Source organism: Callorhinus ursinus, unplaced genomic scaffold (assembly GCF_003265705.2).
Source record: "Callorhinus ursinus isolate GAN/ISIS: 27379988/994484 unplaced genomic scaffold, GSC_fseal_2.0 scaffold24, whole genome shotgun sequence".
In the NCBI taxonomy this organism is placed as follows: Eukaryota; Metazoa; Chordata; class Mammalia; order Carnivora; family Otariidae; genus Callorhinus; species Callorhinus ursinus.
The window spans coordinates 22,190-43,943 of record NW_027397086.1 but is presented as its reverse complement, the minus strand read 5'-3'; the positions used below and the strand labels follow the sequence as shown (position 1 = coordinate 43,943).

General features: G+C 60.1%; 1 protein-coding gene and 1 long non-coding RNA gene across 2 annotated transcripts in view; one reads left to right on the top strand and one right to left on the bottom strand.

The window, feature by feature from the left end:
* RALGDS (ral guanine nucleotide dissociation stimulator) overlaps positions 1 to 7,721 on the bottom strand; it is a 30,068-nt gene extending 22,347 nt beyond the window's left edge. Inside the window, exon 1 of the mRNA XM_025887943.2 lies at positions 7,482 to 7,721. Coding sequence (XP_025743728.1) covers positions 7,482 to 7,592 — 111 coding nt within the window. The 5' untranslated portion in view covers positions 7,593 to 7,721. The remainder of the gene's footprint in view (positions 1 to 7,481) is intronic.
* A 4,254-nt stretch (positions 7,722 to 11,975) lies between these two features.
* Positions 11,976 to 15,719, top strand: LOC112836320 (uncharacterized). The gene is made up of 4 exons (XR_012382152.1): positions 11,976 to 12,113; positions 14,725 to 14,892; positions 15,088 to 15,221; positions 15,458 to 15,719. It is a non-coding gene; the product is annotated as an uncharacterized lncRNA (long non-coding RNA).
* The last annotated feature ends 6,035 nt before the right edge of the window (positions 15,720 to 21,754 follow it).

Below are 21,754 nucleotides of genomic sequence, written 5' to 3'. Positions count from 1 at the left end.
GCGCGCGCGCGCCCCCGCGAGCCGGCCGGCTGTGCCCCGGAGTGCACGTGCTGTGCGTGCTGTGGGGGCTGCGGTTAGGCACCCTGCGTGGGTGCGTGCGCGGGCGCAGTGCCTGTGTTGCGTGGGTGTTGACACGTGGTCGAGTGGCCCTGGTGTCAGAACTGCCTCCCAGGGATTCCAGTTAAGCTTAGCTCCGTGGTCTCGGGTAAGTTGCTTAACGTCTCCGAGCCTGTTTCTTCATCGGACAGGATCACACCGGTGAACTGACGTCGGGCACCCGGCCGGTGCCTGTGCCCGGCTGAGGGCTCGGCGCACGTGTGCGTGTGGAAGTCCTCAGTGTTGATGTGTGCTTGGGGAGAAGCCCTACCCTTGCCTTGTCTGCACTACTACCTTTCAGCCCCGCAGCCGTGCTGAGGAGGAGGTAGGAGCCGAAAGGAGGTGGAAGGAGAGCTGTCAAGGAGGCTGGGGGGGGCGGGGGTAGAACACAACCGATGCCACCGGGGTTGGAGCCTTCCAGACATTCAAGAAAGTAAGGGGTCAAGAGGGACAACTGCCTGCTGGAGCACCTGTCACTTGGCTGGTCAGCTGGGGCCGCTGGTGGCTTGAGTGCTCAAGATCTCAGGGCAAGCGGTCAGGACGGGAGTCAGGCTGCAGGGCTAGGGAGCCCCGGCTACACCTTCTAGAAGCCTGTGAGGTAGAGGCAGGCTGGATGTTAACAGCAGGGTCAAGAGGGTATTTATAGATGCATAAATGAATGGGACCGTCTTGCACATCTAACCCACTGCTGGGGCCTTGCCTGGCCTCTGGCCTCAGCTCTCAAAGAGCTCCAACCTTTGCTGTTAGCAGCCCTGGCAAATACTACCAACCTCCCCAGAACCAGGTCTCCTACCATTGGGCCTCAGTTTCTCCATTTGTAAAATGAGAGGGCAGGACCAGACTACACATTCCATAAGCATATTGTGTGTGCCCACTGTGTGCCAAGCCTCAGATCTCCACGCATAGTGGGCCACAGCAAGCCCCACCCGCCGGGGGAGCTTGAGCACCATCCAGCCAGGAAGCAAGGCCTTGACAAAGGCAGGTAGAAAACCACAATCTGGCAGTTTCTATTAAGGGCATTAAAAATGCTCTTACCCTTTGACTCGATGATCCACTCTTAGGAATTCACCCTAAGGACGCAGTCAGAGGGATGGACACAGGTCTCTTCACAAGCATATTTATGAAAATGTGGATTACAACTCTGCCAAACTGAACCAACTCAAATGCCCTCTGCTAACTCACAGGACCCTTGGTGCCACCGCGGGCCAGGAGAACCACGGTGCAGGGCACACTCTGTGTAACCAGGAAGTAGGAAAACCAGGCTGCCCAATACGTTTTCAGACCAGACGTTGTGCACATGCATTTGACCAGAGGGAGCTACTTTGCAACAGTGATGGTGGTTATCCCTGAGCAGTACTGTGTATTTTTGTTTTTTCATTTCCAGAGTTTTCTAATTTTTCTACAATATTTTAATAATCACACACATGTAATAAATGCTGTTTGCTTTTTTTTTTTTTTTAAAGCAAGATGAATAGATTTAGTTTGGGGTGAGGATTCCTAGGAGGCCGTTTGGGAAGCTTCTGGGCTCTGTGCCCAGAGAGGGTGAGTTGGGGAGGCACAGTTAGAGGAAGAAGGTCCTCAAAGAGCAACAAAAGGGTGACCTGGCCACTGGCCACTGCCCTCTGGCTAGAAGCTCCTCTTCCTAATCCTTCTCCTGGGGCCAAGCGCTCAGTGCCTCTGGGAATTCAGAGTGAATCCAGCACCTGCCTGCCCTCACTTATCTCTCTCTGCTCTGCTCTATCTCCTTCTCCCAGGGAGGGACCTGGGAAGCAAGCTCAAGCCCATTTTACAGCATGGAAAAGGGCCCATGCAGGCCAGGTGACTCACAAGGGCTGGAGGAATGCACCTGAGGTCCCCCACCTCTCCAACCCTGAATGTCCAGGTGCCGGGGCTGAGGGGCCCAGGTAGGCTGGAGAGGTGAGGAGTGGGGAATCCAGCGCTCCCCCGCTCTCCCACCAGCACAGCTGGCTGGGCTGCCTGCACATTATCTACGGGGAGGGGGCAGGGTGGTGTAGCCTTTACTCAACCAGTCCTTCTGCCTCGTTCCCCCTTCCTGCCTCGTGCCCCCCCACCCCACTTTGGGGCTCCTCTCTGGGGCCCTGGCTAGCCTGCTCACCGCTCCAGCTGCATGCACACGTGCGCACACACCCCCCACACATCTTAGTTTCCAGAGTGTTGGTGCAGCAGAGGGCAGGCTTGGACACCGAGAATCCTGGGTGTGAAAACTAGCTCCACCCTATTGTTAACTCCCCCTCTCCCCCAGGCAAATCACCTCACCTCCAAGCTTTCTCCTGTGTAAATGGGAGCGTAACTAAGGAGACGGCACAGGTAAAGCACCTCACACAGGTGCTGGGTGCCCCCAGGTCAAACAGGGCAGACTCTGGTCCACACTGTCAGTGACCAGGGCTGCGGTTCATGGGGCACCTCCGGCTCCAAAGACCCTCTCCTGAGCCATCACGCACTTCCCTAAATAATCCTGCCCCAAAGCTGCGGGGCAGACCCCTTACCAAGGGCAGGGGCAGCCCAAAAAAGGGGACCAGGGCAGCAGGTGCTGCCTGATGGAAGAACAAAATCACCCATGAAGCGTTCTTGCCAAAAACTAACCATGAACCCAAACAGCCTTCTGCATGTAACTACCATTTGGGGGAGTTATGGGGGAACGGAGGAACATGTTAAACACACCATGAGGATACAACCCATAAATTCCAGACCGTAGGAATCTCTCCAGGACAAACCACCCAGTTTCTTCAACAAATACGTTCCAGGGAGAAAGAAAAATAAACGGGAAGCCATAGATTAAAAAAAAGGTAAGAGACATCACCAAATGCCACATGGATTTTGGATGGTGATTTGAACAGGGCGACTATTTAAAAAAAAAAAAAACCACTAAAAACCTAAGGGACAATTGAGATTATTTGAACGCTGCTGGATATTTGATGGTATCCAGTACCACCTTCTGGGTGTGATCGTGGTAATGCAGTTACGATTGGAGTGACATATGAGAATTTGTACGCCTGGGATCTGCGCAAACATTGTCCACTGCAGGGGATGCAGGACGTGGGGGTGGTGAGCGGTGAGTAGAAATGAGGGTGTCCTCGCACACTGGGGAGCGTTTGTGCACTTTCTCCACTCTCCTGTCTAGTTGGAATTTGCCATGATAGAAATTAAAAGAGGAAAAAGGACTGAGTTTGAGCCTCACCGTCGATGTCCCTGAGGCTCCCAGCAGGCCATCAAGGAAGGGCAACAATCTCCAGACACCTGGCTAGCTTCCCCATTTTCCATGTTCCTGACTTGCCCCATACCCAGGGGCACTCCTAGCATCCTTACAACAAAGAGGCTGGGGGCTTCACTTTGGAGGCCAAGGCTGTGGGCCGCTGGGAAACTGAGCCACACAGCTCACATGGGGCTGGAGGCAGCCCAGTGACCTTGGGCGAGTGAAGACCAAGGTTATCACCCCTGCCCTTGGAGGGTCTGCTGGAAGAAACAGCATAAAGCACTGTAGAAAGTGTGGGGTGATTAGGATTGGGGCCCTCCTCTCATCCCTCACCCTGCTCACAGCTCACTCCACCCCCAGCAGTCCCAGGTTCCCAGCCTTTCCCTGGGGAGTGCACCTGCCCTTCCTCAGGGGTCACAAGAAGCCCCGAGAACAACGCTATGCCGTACAGACTGTTCTGCCACCAGGATGCTCCCTGAAGGAGAACCTTCCAAGACATGCTGAGAACTGACAAGTCAGGGGCTGGAAGCAGGCCACATCCAGCCCACACGTGTGTTTTGTTTGGCTTGCAAGGTATTTTTAAATTTTTGAGCCAACGGTAAAAGGTCAGGTGATTTCATATAAAAATCCACATTTCTGGCTTCTCCTGTAACTTCAGACAATCCGGCCACATGGGGTCTGTGTTTCCGAGCCACAGGAGGCTGGGTGGGAGCTGACCGGCAGCTGTCTCCTTTGGGCAAGGTTCAGGCCCTGCCAGGCCTTCTATCACTCCCTGGCTGGGAGGCCGCCTGAGCAGCTGCCTCCAGTTGAAGGAAGAGGGGTACAGAGGCCAAACCTCTGGGGCCCCTTCTTCCTGCTTCCAACCCACCATTGGTCCCCCAGACGCATGGCAGCCAGAGGGGTCTTGACCCTTCAAAAGTGGCCCCACTACCTTCAGGGCAAAAGACCAACTGCTTGGAGCGGCCCCGGCTTGCATCTGGGGGCCCTCTCTCACCACGCCCAACCCGGCTCACACAGAACTGCTGCGGTCCCTGGTGCCTCGGGCCATCCCGTGTCTCCTGCCTGGCCCGTGCTTCTGACGTGCTGCCCACCCCTTGTCCAGTACGTGACGGGTGACTCATGCGTGCTGCTCCAGCTGTCCTTCAAATCAAGACCCAGCTCTGCTTTGGCACGGGGTCCCAGGGAATGGGGTTTGGGCCCAGATGCAGCGCTGCGGAGGTCTCAGAGCCGCAACAGGGCTCAAGGCAATGTCCAGGCAACCACAGGCCTTGCACATCACCTCCTCCAACCTGGGGCTTGGCCAAGGCCACAGACGGCGCTGGTGGCCGAGTGAGAAAGAGCAGCTGGCCACCCAGACTTGGGTCAGGCCTTGGTGAAGGAGCGGTCACCTCTCTCTGCGCAGGTGGAGGTCCCCTGTCTGTCCTTTGCGGGCTATATTTAGAGCCCGAGGAGGACATGAAGAGGGTGTAGCCTGGCTGGGCTCCTGGGTCACTTCCTGACATTGACGTCACCATTCCTTGCCTGCCTGGCCCCTGGGCTGGCCTTCTGTGGGCGGGTGAGCACACACCTTGGCAGGAGGTGATGCACCTGGGCCAAGAGCGTAGGCTGAGCCCCACCTCCTCTGTCTCTGGGTTCCTGGGAACTTCCAGGGGCCTCCTTCTCTTCCTCCTCCTCCTCCTTGGGGGGAGGGGGGTTTCCCACGGGCGGGAGGGCGAGCTCAGAGTTGGTCAGGAGGCAGAAAATGAAGCATCCAAACCTCCAGAAGACCATCCTGGGTGGAGGGATGTGACATCATTATCACCCCCAATCTCTGATCTCACAGGGCGTTACTGTCCCAGGGCAACTAGAGCAAAATATATCAATGCCTGGAGCCATGGAAACAGCCCAGGACTGGCTTGCCAAGGGTTCCGGATCAGCCTTGAGCTTGCTCTGGGGCCTCGCGGTCCTCCCCTGGAAGTGGGCACTCACCACCCCTGACACCAACTCCCAGGGTGTCAGGGGGCATTCAGAGGAGCATAGTGCAGCCCGTTCACTGTGGTAAACACCATCCCCACAGTGCGGATGGGGGCCACCCTGACAATGGTCCCCCGGCTCCTGGGGTGCTCAGTGCCCGACATCCCAGGGATCACGGACACCCAACACTTCTGAGGGCCGCCCATCCGCCGTGTCACAGCTGGAGGTGAATGGAGGAGAGGAGAAAGAAGCAGAAAGGGACACAAATAGATGGAAATGCAAAAGAGCCCGAAACACAGAGCTCAACGGAGAGGGGACAGTGGGAGAGGCGAACAGGGTTGGAGGCGGGGTTCCTGTCCCTCGCAGGGCCCGCGTCAGAGGAGCACGGCACACGCACTGAGGAGGCGGCCTGGCTCTTAAGGTCTGGAGGCTAGGGGCGCCTGGGTGGCTCAGTCGTTGGGCGTCTGCCTTTGGCTCGGGTCATGGTCCCGGGGTCGTGGGATCGAGCCCCGCGTCGGGCTCCCTGCTCCGCGGGAAGCCTGCTTCTCCCTCTCCCACTCCCCCTGCTTGTGCTCCCTCTCCCGCTGTGTCTCTGTCAAATAAATAAATGTCTTAAAAAAAAAAAAAAAAGAAAAGATCTGGAGGCTAGATTTGTGTTCCAGTCCCTGCTCTGGACCTCCCTGGCCTCAGTTTGTCCATCAGGAAGATGGGGTGATACTGATAACGCCACCATCTGGCTCTCAGGAGAGCAGGTAATAAAACAATGCACAGAAGCCCTTGGACATCTGAGAAGCACCATAGGAACAGGAGACAGGACAGCCCATGGTTGCCCGGCAGCAGCCGCCCAGGCAGGGGGCAGGTGAGCAGGCCGGCCTGGGCGGGTGCCCGCTGTGCCCCCCCCCCACACCCAGTTGGGGGCTGGGGATGCCCGCTGGCTTCCAGCCGGGCTCCTTCAACCAGTTCTGAGGGAGGGAGGGGTAGCGGTTGGGGGACCAGCTCCCAGGCGGTGGGCCCTTGCTGGGACCTGCCCGGCCTCCCGGCAGAGGTACCGCTTGCCCTGGAAACTCACCTCGGTGGCTGCTGCTGGCACAGGTGCCGGCCAAGGTGTGGGGCTTCGGAGAGTGGCGCGGCGGGCGATGGCCCAGCGCCTGGCAGTCACCACAGAGACACAGGCGAAGAATACCCAGCCCTTCCTGGCCCTGGGCACAGTGGGCCCGGCTTCCCGGGCCATGGCGGTCCGGGAGCCAGGCAGGGGGTGGGCTCCCAGGGAGGCCCTCTGCCAATCTGCCCGTCCGTGTGCCTGCCTGCCCCGATGGAGTCGAGCACCCGAGTGCCTAGGCCTTGTGTCATCGGTGTGGCACTCTCATACCTGCTCCCATGATGGGCAGGGCCAGGAATCCCCACTGGTACCAGGCCATAGGCCAGCCAAGGCCAGGTGGACGGGGCTCTGTCCTGAGCCGGGCCAGCAGCCCCAGCTCAAACCGGCTCCTCTTGGGGTGGGCCCCGTTGTCTCCTCCAGTACCCCAAGGCCCCATCCCCATTCCCTCTGCCTGCAGGGAAATCATCACCCGGAGCGGGAAAAGTGGCAGGTACAAGTCATGGAGATCAAAACAGGGCTCAGCCAGTGGGGCCACCGGGCAGGTGTGAGCCCAGCTAGGTGCTGTCAGGGGAGCACAGGAGGTCCCCGCTTACGCCAAGCTATCGCTTCATTCCAGAAGATTTCCCTGCACTCTCCCCTCGAGCTCCTCTGCCCTTGCACCCAGGCACAAGACCTCATTTTAAACTGTAAGGACCAACTGAGGGTTGCCAACGGCTTATTCTGCCAAGTACGGTAGTAAAAAACCCCAAAACCAAACATCATTACCATTACTCCAGAAAAGACGCCACCAAAAGTTAACTAGGACATACCATCAGAAATGCCATTCATTTAGCAGTGGTTAAATGGAGGCACTTGGCTTTAAGTAAAGCTCACAACCTTGTGCCCATTTTTCTCATTTCGCTGCAAACCAGCCATTGGAAACGACAGATCGAGTCCAATCCACCCATTTGACAAAAGCAAAAACCGAGGCCCAGGGGGAGCAGGGACTTGCCCGAGACCTCACAGGGCAAATCCAGGACTTGCATCTGTCCGCAGCCCTGCAGAGCCCACAGACGCTCCTTCCACCAAACCCAGAGGTCCCAGAAAAAGAGAGGCCGAGGGGCCGGGTGGCTTCCTTACCCTGCTGGGGCCCTGGCCTGGTGGACGTCCTGCCCCCGGCTGCCAGGGGGCCGTGGGGGCTGGGAGCAAGGAGGGCGGCGCAGGGGCTCTGGAGCCGGCCTGCAGGCACATCAGGTCCCCTGGCTGCGGCGGTGGGGGCTGGGGCCCAGCATGCCGCCCGGGCACGGAGCCCCACCAGCACTCACTCTGCCTCTCGGAGTTTCACATCCTCTTCCGGTGGCTTTGTGGGGTGCAAGGGACCCAGCGAAGCAGGCTGCTCTGAGCCTGACCTGGTTCCTGTCCCCGCCCAGCCAGCCCTGCCTCCCTGTGGGGCCTGCAGGTTCCTCTTCCCTCTGAGCCTCAGTCTCCTGACCTGTTATGGATGTGGGGGTGGGTGGGAGAGACTTGGAGGTTTTCAAACACAAACTCTTCCCAACCCCTGGCTTCACTGCCTCTCTTGACCTGGAATTCTCATCACTGGGCTCCAGAGGACACTTCTTTTAGGGAAGAAAGAATCTCTGTGAACACAAGTTAGGAATCCCCAGGGATGTGGGCATCCCGGGGTGGGGGGCTGGGTGGGCATCAGAGAAACTGAGCTGGAGGTGCCAGGTGGAGCATGGCCCCCCATGCCACCCTTGTGCCTACAGCCAGAGACAGGCTCCCCCGCACCCAAATCCCTCCAACAGCTTCCGTCCCGCCCACAGGAGAATCCCAATCCTCCCTGCCACCAGCCGCCGGGCACCTCCCTGTGCTCCCCTCTACACAGGCAGTCCCTCCTCCTCCTCCTCCTCAGCCACCATGGCCTCCTGCACACGGTGATGCTTAAATTAACCCTGACCTTTGAGAAACAGCAGAGGCAACTGGGCTCTGAATCAGCCCGCCCTGAGGCCCTGGGCCACTGACTTAGCATTACTTGCATTACTTACTGACTCAGTTTCCTCATCTGTAAAATTGGCACCAGGGTGCCTGGGAATTCGGCAAGAGCTCAGCAGGGGCCTGGCTGGTGGCCGGCACCCAGGGGATGTGCATTCCGATCATTCCCCCAGGCACAAGCCTGCTCCAGCGCCTGGCACGTAATAAACACTCAACGGATGTTGGCAGGTACTGTTGCCTGGCTCCATCTCCACGAGCAAGCTCCAGATGGCAATCTGGGGCCGGTCTAGTGCTAGCATGGGCCCCGGAACTGGATCCCAGTGGCTAACTCAGAAATGTTCGCTGTCTACGAGCAGAGGCCAGGGTGCAGCAAGGCAGGAGAGCTCCAAGGGGGGAGGCAGCCCTGGGTCACGGAGGCTGTTCGCAAAACCTTGGCCGCTTAGCCCGGTGCAGCCAGCTGCCTGGCTGTGGGACCTCGGGCACGGCTCGATGCAGCCTGCCTGCCCTCCGTGTGTACCGGCGGGTGCGCTCTCCCAAGCCCCTGGGGGCACTAGATGACACGAGGGGGTGGGAGGGCCTTTCCTGAGGCTTGGCCTCCTCATCTCAAGGTGGGGCCCCGACCCCAGTGCTGTGCAAGGGGTCCGTAGATGGGAGAGCGCTTCCAATTGGGTGAATGTGTTTGGGGGTTGGGGAGAGCTTCAAGAGGTCACTGGAGGAAGCATGTGTCCGGGGGTGGGAACCAACAGGGAACCAGGCTGCCCCTTAGGTGTATCTGTGTGTTAATGCCTCTGATTCCATAAGCATTTAAGGAGCGCTTCCCAGGGACCAGGCCCCTTGCAAGGAACCATGTCTCTTTCCATAGCTCGTGAGTGTCGAACAAGGCTGTCGGTGCTCTTGTCCAGAGGGCCCCCCGCCGCCCGCGTCCACACCTGTTACCCCGCCCTCCCCCCACCCCAGCCTTCAAACACAGGTCAGCCTGGCCTCAGGACCCGGTCTTGAGCTATTCCTCTGGGAGCCTGGCCGCCAGGGCAGGGCTCACCGGGAAGGCCCAGGCGGCGGCTGCCAGAGACCAGCTGTCTGGCAAGAAGAGGCAAGAGGCAGGAAGAGCAAGCGGGAGCCTTGAGGAGGCGGGGCAAGGGCGGGGCGGGGCAGGGGCGGGGCGGGGCGGGGCGTGTCCACCCCTCCTCCCAGCCGAGAGTGGGAGAGCAGAGGCGCCTTTGTTCCCTGCCAGTCTGGTGTCACCACATGGTGCACCGCATCACTGTCACCGCCTGGAACCAAAGACCAGCCACGGAGCACCAGGGCTCTGGGGGGCTGGGGACAGTCAGAGGCATTCCACCTGCACTCCCAAGGCGCTGCCACCTTCTGGGGCTGGGCCCGCCGAGGACCGGAGCGCACACAAGCTTTTCCTGCACACCCACTGTGCATCGGGGAACGCTGGCCCCATCCTGAGACGCTTGTCCCAGGACCCGAGGTCTTGGGACCTGCCCACAGTCCTATGCCCTGCCCACTGTACCAGATGGCCCTAGGATAATGCACCTGGGCAGCCACACACAAGCCCAGACATAGCAAAACCCCACTCCTGAACCCGCATGCGTGCACAGACGCGCCACCGCTCCTCACCACAGAGACCCAAGCCCTTTGGCAGGGGACACCTTCCTGGGTGGGCCTGCTGCGTTCCACATCTGGGGGGGTTCCTCTCACCCTCTGCGGGCTCCTGGGGGCAGGCCCTGGTGGGTGCAAAACACACTGTTTATAAACACTAGTGGCTGTCGCTAGGAGCTGTGACTCAGAGCCAGAGTGGTGACTCCTCTCGGAGCTGTTTACCCGGCACAACATCCTGTCCAGGAAGCAGATAGGAGAGGCCTGGCTGGCTTTGGCTCCTCTTTCCTGCAGCCCCCTGACCTGACTCGGGGTCCCGCTGGGGGCGTGGGACAGCCCAGCGCCCCTCCCCCTCCTCTCTGGGGACCTGCGGCCCCTCATTCCAAAGCCACTGCCAGCTGGGCTCTGCTAGGTCAGGTGACACTGCAGCCTAGCATGTGAGAGACCAGCCCTTGGAGCTGGGAAAAGGGCTTAGAACTGGGGTGCATGTACTTCAGCTGTGAGAGAGGCCCAGGACCCAGGGCCCTGCAAACACCTGCCCCCTGCTGCCCAAGGCAAAGGCTAGCCCACACTTAGAAGCCTTGGAGGCACAAGCGGCTCCTGACGCCCCCTTGGCCCCCAGAGCTCAGCCTGGCCCTGCCTTTGGTGCTCCTCAAGGGGGCCAAATCACTCTTCCACACAGCATCTGTCAAACAGATGCAGCCCCGCTGATCATCTCTGTTGTAAAGCTGAGGAGATCAAGGCCCAGAGAGGGCAAACCGCTTCCCCAAGGATGCACAGGGGGTCAGTTCCAAGGCCAGGGGAACACCTTGGCCTGTCTGGCCCCAAGGCAGCTCAATTTCCTCCACCCTGGGCAGGGTTAAAGATCACATGCGCATTTGTGCCTGGCAGCACAGGCAGGCTTGGGACTGCCGGCTGTCAGCAGGGTGGGCGATCTGCCGCCTGTATGTGGCCCAGCTTGGGATTCTGACTTCGATTTCCCCCATCACTCTGCCCCCCTGCAACCCAGTGTCTAAGCTGGAGTCAATGACCTCCCCTCCCCCCAATATTTCTCCCATTCACTGATGTGCCTGCGTGGATATAATTTAAGTGTCACGATGTGAGAGGCAGGTGTGCAGGTGAGCTCGGGGACAGGAGCCTGGAGACCTATCAAACTCACCCAAAGTCACACAGCAGTCTGGCTTGGAGGCCGGTGCGGTCAGCTGCTCCCAGCTCTTTATAAGAAGGGCTGAGCGTGATTCTATCCTTCCGGTGCCCTTCTGTGGGCCGAGCACCCCTGCTTTATAGAAGGGCTGAGAGGGGCCAGAGGAAGGCCCTTTCCCCTGCTCCAGGCTGGGGAGACCTGGGGAACCCCTGGAATGAATGGTACAGCCACAAGGAACACCAGCCAGGGAGAAAGGCAAGGAGGGGCTAGGTATTTCGGCAGCTGAGGCTCGGCCCCGCTCCAGGCCGAACAGTAACCCAGCGGTAGGTCAGTGGGTTGCTCCAGCTGCTGATTCACCCACTGCCCACCTGCCAGCCCTTTTTACCAGCCCACTGAGTCACACAGGTTGCCAAGAGGCTGAGAATCCGAGAATCGAGGCCCCGCCCCAGCTGCTCCTGCTGGCTCCGTGCCTGGCAGGATCCGGCACTGCCAAGGGCACCGCCAGCCCCCCTCCTATGGCTGCCGAGGACAGCTTCCTGCCCCTTTGGGCCTGCCCCCATGCCCGTCTCGACAATGAGCCCAACGTCTAACTTTAAGGATTAGGGCAGCAGCTACGAGCTGGGGCTCTGGGTAGACAGAGTCCAGGTTCAAACCCCCAGCCTGCTACTTGCTGACCCTCGTCCTGGCCTACATATGGGGATGACCTCCACCTCCAAAAGCTTGAAATATTGGATGGAAACACTGAGGATAGGGCCTGACTAGGACACTCCAAGTCAGGGACAACTGGTACTTCAGAAAATGCAATCGAAAATCCTCCCAGCAAATTCAAACTGCCATAAAAGTCTCTGAAAAATTTCAATTTATCCCATGTCCCTGAGGACCAGCAATAATCTGTAGCATTCAGCCCACATGGATTGACTGAGCCCCTGCTAGGTGTCAGGCCGGGTGCAGGTACCAGCGATACACCAGGGAACAAAAGAGGGACCAATCACCTTCTGGTCTAGGGGCGTAAGAAGTAAAATGCGTGTTGGAAGGTGAGTATGCTGTAGAAGAAAAAAACAGAATAGGGTAAGAGGGGCTGAGCATGCCGTGTCCTTTGAGGGACGAGGATGGGTGAGCGAGAAGGTAGGGGGAGGAAGACATGTGGGGGAGGACTCCAGAAGGGGATTAAGAAAACAATTCACAGACTGTGGGGTAGCCTCATACCCGCCCCCCACTGGCCTCTAAGCTCCCTGGGGGCAGCATCTGTCCTGCTCACCCCTCATACCCAAGTGCCAGAATGATGCCTGGCCCATGACGCATTCCCATACCTGCAAACGGGTAGGCGGGTGACTCCACCACTCATGTATGCACACATTACCATCGCAGGAGTGGAAACAGCACTGGGTGCTCTAAGTGTGTTTCCAGTTCTTCCCTCTTTTTAAAAATTGGAAGGGGTGTAAGCTCCTTGAGAGCAGGCAGGGACTCTGTTCCCTGATGTATCGACACCTATAACAGTGCCTGGTACACAGTGGGCTCTCAACAAATACCTAGGATGCACCAGAAAGCTTGATGGTCCAGACAGCTCCTCCAGTTTCAAAGTCTCTAGATTCAAAAATATTCAGAGTTCGGGGCTAAAAAGTTGCCTGCGGGGAGATCACCAGAAAAGCTTCATGGAGGAGGCAGCACGGCTGGAGAGGAGCCTGAGGGATGGCAAGGAGGAAGGGCACAGGAAGGGCATGGCTCTCTTTGCCAACCTGCCATTCGAGTGCTTTCCAGAGAACGAGGCTGGAGGCAAGCCAGGCTTTCTGGGAAACAGGAGCCAGGAGGTTCCCAGAAGCCAGCCTGCCTGCCGTGGGATGTCAGGGTGGGGAGGTGGGCAGGCAGTTCAGCTCTGGTTCAACCTGGGTTTTTTTTCTCCTTCTGAAATTCCGGGCGCAATAATAAGTCGTGGGGGGATGGGTCTCTGCTCATCGGGTAAGTTGAAGTTGCTCTGCTGTGGTCTGGCCTGTGCTAAGGAGCCGGTCCATGAAGCACAGGCAGGGCTGGCTGAGGCGGGGAGGGTGGGGGGAGCTGAGCCCACAGTCAGGCCCCTGTGCCCAGCAGGGCCTGGTCACTTGGGGCTTCAGGGCCGGGGGAGTTGGGACAAATGGGTCCTTGTGGTGAGGAGGCTGCCTGCCGTGCCAGGGACACCGTGTGCCCGGTGCTGCCACCCGCCCACTGCCTGCACGCGGGGGGCCCAGGGCCTGGGAAGCAGGGATCCCCTTTCAGAGGGGGACCTCCTGAGCTGCCCTAGCCTCTGGAAGGGATCTGGGGCTCCAGTTGGCTGCCGGGAGGTCGGGGAGCTGGTGCCTGCTGCCCTCTTTCCCACAGTCTTTAGGCAAGGAAGTTTCCCCAGAGGCGGGGGGGGGGGGGGGGGGGGGGGGGGTGGAGCTGGGGGCAGGGCCTTGGGGCTGAGTGACAGTTTCAGAGCCACAGCCTTTGTCCCCCCTCCTGCCACCCATTGACCCTCTGCCAAGCCACGACTTTGCTCCTTCCTTGGTTTCTCCTCCTTGGCAAGGTCCCTGGGCCTCTCCCGTCTGTTCCCACCTGCTCCTACATGGGAGACGTGGCAAGGGCGGCCAGGCACCAGCGGGATGCCCCTGCCAGGGGCCCTCCAAAGGCAGCGCAGATCTCCATGCCACCATCCGGCACGGTGCTGAGCAAAGCCGCCCCAACCTTGTGAGCTGCGTACACTTATTAGCCCCTTTCACAGCTGAGAAACCTGATCACGGAGAAGTGGACGGGGCAGGAACATGCAGGCCTCCTCACGGTCACGACCTGGGCCCCGCGCTTTGGAAAAGCAAGGCGCAAACACGAGCACACGTATGCACTCTCGAGCCCCACGAGCAAGTCTCCCCTCTCCCCCACCCCGTAATTAGTCATGTGTTTGCACTTGCACCACACGAGTCCCTTCACACACATGTGCACTCAGCCACCGCTGGGCTCGTCACGCACATTGGTGGCACAGGGGGACGCACGTGGCCACAAATCCACTCAAATGTGCGCAGTCACCCAAAGGCACGGTACAGCACCCCCCAAGCCTCAGAGGTATCTCCCACTCCCCGCACATCTGCCTGACAAAAGTGGCCACCCTGTGGCCCCAGACCTGGGAGGATGTGCCCTCAGGGCCCGTCCCGTCTGCTGGCAGGGCTGGCAAGAAGGGAAGAAGGACGGCATGTGTTTTGTGCAAGGATTTCCTGGCCCCCTGTGGCTACGAAGGAAACTCCTTGAAATACTTAAAAATTGCAGTCCTCTGCTGCAGGGGGGGGGCAGGCAGGTGATGCTTCTCCGCACTGGGTGCCGCCTGCCTACCCTTCCACTTGCCTCGCTCTGCAGCCCACAGCTGTCACCTGTCTGGCCGCCCAGGGCCTCAGGCCAGGTGGACTGCCTCACCCTGTTACCTCAACCCTGAGCACCTGGAGGGCCAAAGAGCACCCCCAGGCAACTTCCTGGGCAGTACGCCCTAGAACTCTGGCCTCAGGGAGGAAGGCAATCCAGGTGGAGCTCACCTTCAGATGGGGCCCGGCAATCTACTCAGCTTCTCCAGGCCCCCGTTTCCCCACCTAGAAAAACACGTGGATTCAACTCAGGCCGGGCGCCAGGCGACACCGCCTGTCTTCACAGCTGGTGGGCCACACCACCATCTGCCTTCCTCAGAGGGGAAGAGACATTTCCTGCCACCTGCGGAGGGCTCCCTGCTGGTGACGGCACCAGGGACTTCAGGAATACTTCACACACCTTGACGTCCATGAGTCCACAGGGAAGTTGAGGGAACCACCTGTCTGGGATCCTGTGAGTCCAAGCCTGTGCTCCCACCCAGCCTTCCCAGACTTCTCTCTCCCCCTTGACCTCAAGACAGCCTTGACCTGCATGCTGAGAGCTGTGGACGGCAGCCCAGCCAGGTGCAGTGGGTAGAGCAGGAATCCAGCAGAGAGCAGCAGGGCTTGAACACCCTGCTTCCCCCCCTCCCTGTTTTGACCCACACAGTTATAGGTAGAGGGCCTCCCGGACAAAGGAAGGTCTGCACTCCACAGGATCCCAAAGGAGGGGTACGTTTCTGGACTCAGAACTCAGGGGCCAGGACGACGCCCTCCCCACCGCAGCTCACACACACAGGTCAGGTGGGTACACCTGGAACATCAGGTGGTGTGCAGAGAAGGTTTGGTGTGCCTTCCCTAAGGGAATGCATTCCCGATCCCAACCCAGAAAGGGGGAAGAACCCGGGTGCCCTCCGGCCCCAAGGGGAACCCCGCCCCTCTCAGGCCTGGGAGCTGGGAGGCAGGAGGGGGGATGGGGGGGGGGGGGGACGGGGGGGGGGCAGCCCTCCCGCATCCTAGCTCCCGCCACCGCATCCTAGCTCCTGTGGCCTTGTGGCCCTGCCCCGTCCTCTCCCCGGCTGCCCGCGGGGCTGGGGCTCACCTCGTCCGCCCGCACACTCGGCGGGACCACCAGCATAAACGCGGGCAGAGGCTGCACCCCGCCTGGGGCCGAGGACAGGAGCGCGCCGCCTGCTGTCGCCCGGCGCCCGGCCTGCGGCTCCCCGCCCCCGCTCCGGGCACTGCCGCCGCCACCCGGGCCTGGGCCATTGTCTGCGCCGCCCTTGCCCCGCCCCTCCTCCTGCCGCGCACCAGTGAGGGGCGGCTGGGCAGAGTGGGCAGAGGCGCGGCCCGGGAGCAACGGAGCCGGAGCCGCGGCTCCCAAATCCAACGTGGGTGCCCGGCACAGGGCTGAGGATGCCACGCAAGCCTCCTCCCAAGGCCGGAGGTGGGCACGCCCCCTCCCCTTTTGACAGACGGGGCCTGGGAGGTACAGAGGGTGGGGTGATGGCCCAAGATCACAGAGTGAGTGAATGGTCAAGGTCAGACTAGAATCCTGGCTCCCTGAGGGCACGCTGGGAAGCCCTGAGGTCACCAACAAGACTACCCATCACTGCCCTCCCCAGAGAGAACACCTGAGGGTACCTGCACCTCATACCCTTCCCAGCTCCAAAATCCAACACCCTGCCCAGGGCAGTCTGGACCCCAAAGGCCCTTCTCCTCCATTCCAAGCCAAGGCAAGGGGCTCCGGGGCCTTGCTCCCTCCCTGTGGACACAACCCTGGTCTGTGTGCTCATTGCTGGGGACGGGGTCAGTGCCCACAAACAAAAGGCCCTAACAGAGCCCACATGACTGGATTCCTTCGGTCTCCACATTTTGCTCACAGCTGGAGGAACAGTAAGGCTCAGAGGGGTTTAGCGCCCATTCTAGGACACTCGGTAAGAAGCACTGCACTGGGTTCCCGACACAGGTGTCCATCTCCAAAGCCAATGGCCTTAACCATGAGGCCGCCTGCCTACCCCCCACACCCAGATGGGAAGCAGGCGGAAGCAGGCCAGTGGAGGAGCAAGCATAGAGGCTAGTCTGGTCCTGGCCACCCCAAAGCCCCAGTAGGTGGCATGATTTACAGGGCAGTGTTCATGCACCGAATGGTGCACACACAAGCATAGGGGAAGATGGGGCCACAGATGGGGAAACTGAGGCCAGCGACATGCCAAGGTCAACAGAGCTAGTCAGTCTCAGCTGGCCCGGATCAGAACCAGAGTCCCCTATTCCAGGGGCTCTAACCCTCCCAGCCACACCTTGCCCTGCCACCCTGTCCCCAGGCCCAGGTCACTCGCAGCTGTAGGGGGTACAATGTCCAGGGCCCCAAGCCCAGCTTCCCCTTCCCCTTGGCTGGCACCCGTCCCCTTCTATGGCGCCCTCTGACCCAACATTTTCTGACATCGTGCCACCACCAATTGTCACTCAGGTATCCAGGAAGTAGCTTCTGTTGCTAAGGGGATGGCCTGACACAAGGTGGCTGGCTGGCAGGGTGGAGTAATGAGGAGGGAGGGGCAGACTGGGGTTTCCGTCAGGAAGGATCCAGGGCGGGGGCTGCTGGGTGGGGGGTGGATCAGACCCCCCAGCTAGGGTCTACACGGAGGCCACTGGAAAGCCCCAGCCCTGAGCCTGCCTGCTGGCAAGTATTTTGGGGACCTGTAGTTGCCAAGCAACTGCTCCAGGTTACCATGGGAACTCTCCCTCCTTCTGGGCCTTGTCATTTTTAGGGGGATTCCCTCTCTTTTCCACCTCCTCACTCTGGCTCAGCTGCCCTGGGAGGAGACATCTAGATTCCCCGACCCCCACAGAGACGCACCCAGCAGTGGCCCTAAGTGAAGACTCTGAGGATCAAAACCCCAGAACTCTGAGAAAACGCAGAGCCCAGAGCCCAAGGCCTTCATTAAAACGGGGAGAGGACGAAGGGGCTCATTAACTCTGTTTATGTCTCCACTCCCGCTGTTAACCATCACCTTGGGGCCTGCCCAGCCCTGACATTGGAAGCTCATTGAAATTGCAAGGAACTTGGTGCCAGCCCCTAGGCCCGGCCCCTCCCAGGCATGTCTGCACACAAGGATGTGTCCCCACCAGCCCTGCCATCACAGAGCTGGGGAATCTGTTCACCGTCCAGTGCCTTAGTTTCCCCTTCTGTATCTCAAAATGGCAGTGGTACCCGTGTTGCGGATACAGTGAGACACTGCAGCCCAAGGCCAGGCACAGGGAAGGCGCTACAGCCTGGATGTCCACAGCACCCCACGGAAGTGGGGGAGGGCCTGGGAGTTAATCTGCAGAGCACAGCCCCGAGCGGCCACTGACCCCAGGTCCCCAGCCTCCCAGCCCGATGCCTTCTCCTAGGACCTACTCTCTGTCCTACACCCCCATTCCGGTACTTCTTCACCATGGTCTCATCTTCTCAGATTTGAACCAAGGTGAGCTCTGCACAGAGGCCCTTGGTTAGTTTCCGTTGTGAGAATTAGCGAGTGACCCACTGTCAAGGGCTAGCGGCCTCAGCCTCATGGGACCCGGGAGTGCCCGGGGGCCACAGTGAGAAATGGCCTCACTTCTGGGCACTTTGCTTCATTCCACTGATGCCCCTAGGAGCCTATTCTCCCGTGGGGAGCCTGGGGCCCCTGTTCCTCAGCCCCAGGTGGCCTTCTCGGGTTTGTATGAGGACAGGGCAGAACCCCAGCAGGTGAGCAGTGGGGGAGCTCAGGCAGCACTGCCCCGCCCTGGGCAGGGTCTCTGGGGACAGGGACCCCTCAAGTCTCGACAGCCCACCCATCTAGATGGCTGCCTTCCGTGTGCCCCTCAGACACAGCCGCCCTGCCGGGCAGTAACAGATGACCTGCCAGGAAACCACGGAGGGTAATCCTAGCTGCCCTGGGAGGAGCCCAGGGCTCTTGAAAATGGCTGAGAAGGGCTGGCTCGGCTTGCAGGTGTAGAAGGAAACGCCAACTCCCGACCTGGGGAGGCCTGGTCCTGCTAGGTTCCTGGGCCTCCCATCCACGGAGCCACCGAGTCACTACCATGTGGCCCCACCTTATTGGACTTCCTCTGTGGTGCGTGTCACCCCTGAAATGATGGGGCTCCTGTTGTGTTTACAGTTGGGTGTTGTCTCCTCGCAACTGGAAGGTGAGACCTTTGTCTACCCGCGTGGTTCTCCGAGCTGGGCTGGGGATGCGGCAAGGGGGTCACAGCGCCACCTGCTGTTCCTGACGGCACACCCTCAGACCGCACTCAGGCCACAACCCGGCGCTGGGGGCCTCTGCCCCTGATGGGTGCCGGAGACCTCCCCAGACCCCAACTGCTCCCCCAGCCCTCTGGGCACCTGGGGACCTGGCCTTCGGGGCAAGAAGCACTCCAGTGCTCCTCTTATGGGTTGAACTGTGTCCCCAAAAAGCTAACCCAGCACCTGTGAATAAACCTCACTTGGAAATAGTGTCTTTGCAGATGTCATTAGGTTAAGATGAGGACACACTGCAAGAGGGTGGGCCCTAATCCAATGACTGGAGTCCTTATAAAATGGGGAAAACTGGACACAGACACGCAGAGGAGGCTATGTGAAGACTGAAGCAGAGTTTGGAGCAATGCACCTATGAGTCAAGAAACGCTATGGGTTGCTGGCACCACCAGAAGTTGGAAGAGGTAGGAAGGATCCTCTCCTTGAGCTTCTAGAGAGAGCATGGAACTGCCAACACCTGATTTTGGACTTTTGGCCTTCAGAAGTGACAGAGAATAAATTTCTGTTGTTTTGAGCCACCCAATTTGTGGTACTTTGTTACAGCAGCAAGAAAAACCAAATACACTCACTCCCCCGGGACCAACCCCCACCTCGGTCACCCTGGCCAAGTGCAGCCAAGCCAGTGTTCTAGGCAGAGCCCCAGGAACCTGATGGCGATTCAGGAGGTGACCTAGGGCAGTGAGGACAGAGTGCCTGCGAGCACACAATAGATAGACCTTGATTATCAACCTCATCTTCAGCCTCCCCGAATCAAGCCTGACCACAGGATACTTCCTTCTGGAATATCACTCTGCACCCACCCATTACCCAGATGAATCCTGCCAACACCATGTGAGCGGTCTTGGCGACAGAGCCTGCCCCAGTCGAGCCTGAGCAGAGGCTGCAGCCCCGGCCTCCTGGGGGACCTGGAGGCAGAGGCTCCCCCCTGAGCTGAGCCGGGATTCTGGCACAGGAACTGTGACATGGTCCACAGAAGGCCAGTGTGTCCCACGGCGCAGACAGCTAGTAGTACATCCTTCCAGGCTGGGGTCTGGCCCTGCCCCCCTCCCTCCAGAGCCCTCTCCCCAGCTCTCTCTCAGCTCCTCTCTGGCCCAAGGCTCTCTGCCTCCGGGTCTCTGCAGCTTGGCCCTTCCCCGCAGCACACTGCTAGCAGACGTGTGCAGGCTGGCTGCTACTATCCTTCTGCTCCCAGCATCAGGCTCACCCTGGAGGCCTGTGAGGCCCCAGCCAGGGGCCCCTGCCCGCCCTCCTTCACCCCGCCTCGCCTCCCTGCAGCCCTTGCTCTTCCCTTTCACCTGGATTTGCTTTTGTGCTTTGGTCCATCTCCCCCTCTGGGCTGGGAGCCCCTGCAGGACAGGGACCCGGGGGGACCTTCCAGCCCCGCCGCGCCCAGGCCCAGCACAGCCCCTGCTCAGGGTGAGGGCCAGGGGCCCAGTAGCTGCCCGAGTCCACGAGAGGGTCTCAGAGTCCCCTCCTGCCTCTGAGCAGCTCACATGGGGGACGTGGAAGCTAATGATCAGAGGTGCCTGTTGGGGTGGAAGCAGGGGACGCCCAGCATGACCCCTGGGTATCCCTTCCCGGCTCTGGTGGCTTCAGGGAGCAGAGTGGGCACAGCCTGACCCCTGGTGGTCAGCACCAGCATGGCAGCCCCAGAAGGAAAACCAGAAAACAAAACACACACCTTTGTTTGGGTGTAGCCAAGGCAGTGACTCTCCCTGGCCTTAGAGGGTAAAGGAGCAGGACCTGGGGGCTCTGGAGACGATGTGAGGAACTTCGGAAGCCTCCCTTGTCCCCCATCTCCCTCTCCGCTCCTGGTGCTCGGTTCCTTCCTAAGGCCTCCTCACCCTGGCCGGAGCACTGACCCTGGAACCTCTTCCAAATGGGGCCCCTGAGGCTGCAACAAGGAAGGTCCTGACCTTGGTCCCCAGGCCAGTGGTCAGTGCTCTGCCAGGTTCTGCAAACCCAGGTCCTCAGCCCCCCCCCAAGCCTCCAGGCTGCCCTCTGCTCAGAAGGACCTCGAGGGAGTACAAAGCATTTTCCCAGGACTGGGAGCACAGTGGGTCAGGGATGGAGATCCAAGGCCAACAGGCTCTTCTACAAACCTGTGGGACCCTAGGGACACCCTGTCTCAACAGCCCAACTGACAGAAGAGTAAGCTGAGGCCTTCTGTGCTGTAGCGCCCTCTGCACTAGGGGGGTGTCTCTTCCTACTTCCAGTAGCCCAGGATGGTGGTGGACACTGGACCCCAGCCCCTGTCCTCCCTGTGCCCTGACAGCCCCCGGGCACCTTGGGGACTCATGATCATCAGCCTGGCGTGTCTCCCCTCCCCATGTATAAGTCCTGGGCATGCTGCAGGCGACTGGATGCCCCTGCCCCATGGCTGCCTCCAGTCCCTTTCTTCTCTCCCCCTTGTCACCTCTCCAGTGTCCACCCCTCCTCTGACTCCATCCTATGGTCCCCATCTGTGAAGTCAATGTGTGTATGTACCTGTGGGCGCGTGGGGATGCTCAGAGGAGACGGCCCCAGATGGGAGGGGGTGAACGGGGTCCCCCAGGATCTTAGGGCCTCTCATTCCCATTGGAAACCCCATGGGAGAGTTGAGCCCTGGCCTGAGAGGCCAGAACCTTCCCTTCTCCTCCGGACTCCGCTCACCTCACGCGCCCCGGGCCAGTCCCCGCCCCTCCTGGTCTCAGTTTCCCAGTTGTACCAGGAGGGGTTGGATGCGGAACTGCGTAAGCGCGCGCTCAGCGTGGACCGGGCGCCGTGCTCCCTCCTCGCCGGATGGGGTGTGGGCCAGGGACATGTGGTCCTCCCTCCACCCCCACCGGCTGGGAGGGCGGACAGGGCCGGGCCGGGGCACTCACCTGGCAATCTACCATCATCCTCAGCCCCGGCAGCGCATCGCCGGCCCCAGGGCGGGGCCCGGGGCTCGCAGAGGCCGCTCGCCTCGGCCCGCGCGCGGCGCAGGGGGGCGCCCGGCTGCGGGGCTCATGGCGCGGCCTCCCGTCCCCGCCGGGCCCGGAGCTCCGCAACCGCCGCCGCCCGCACCGCCGCCGCT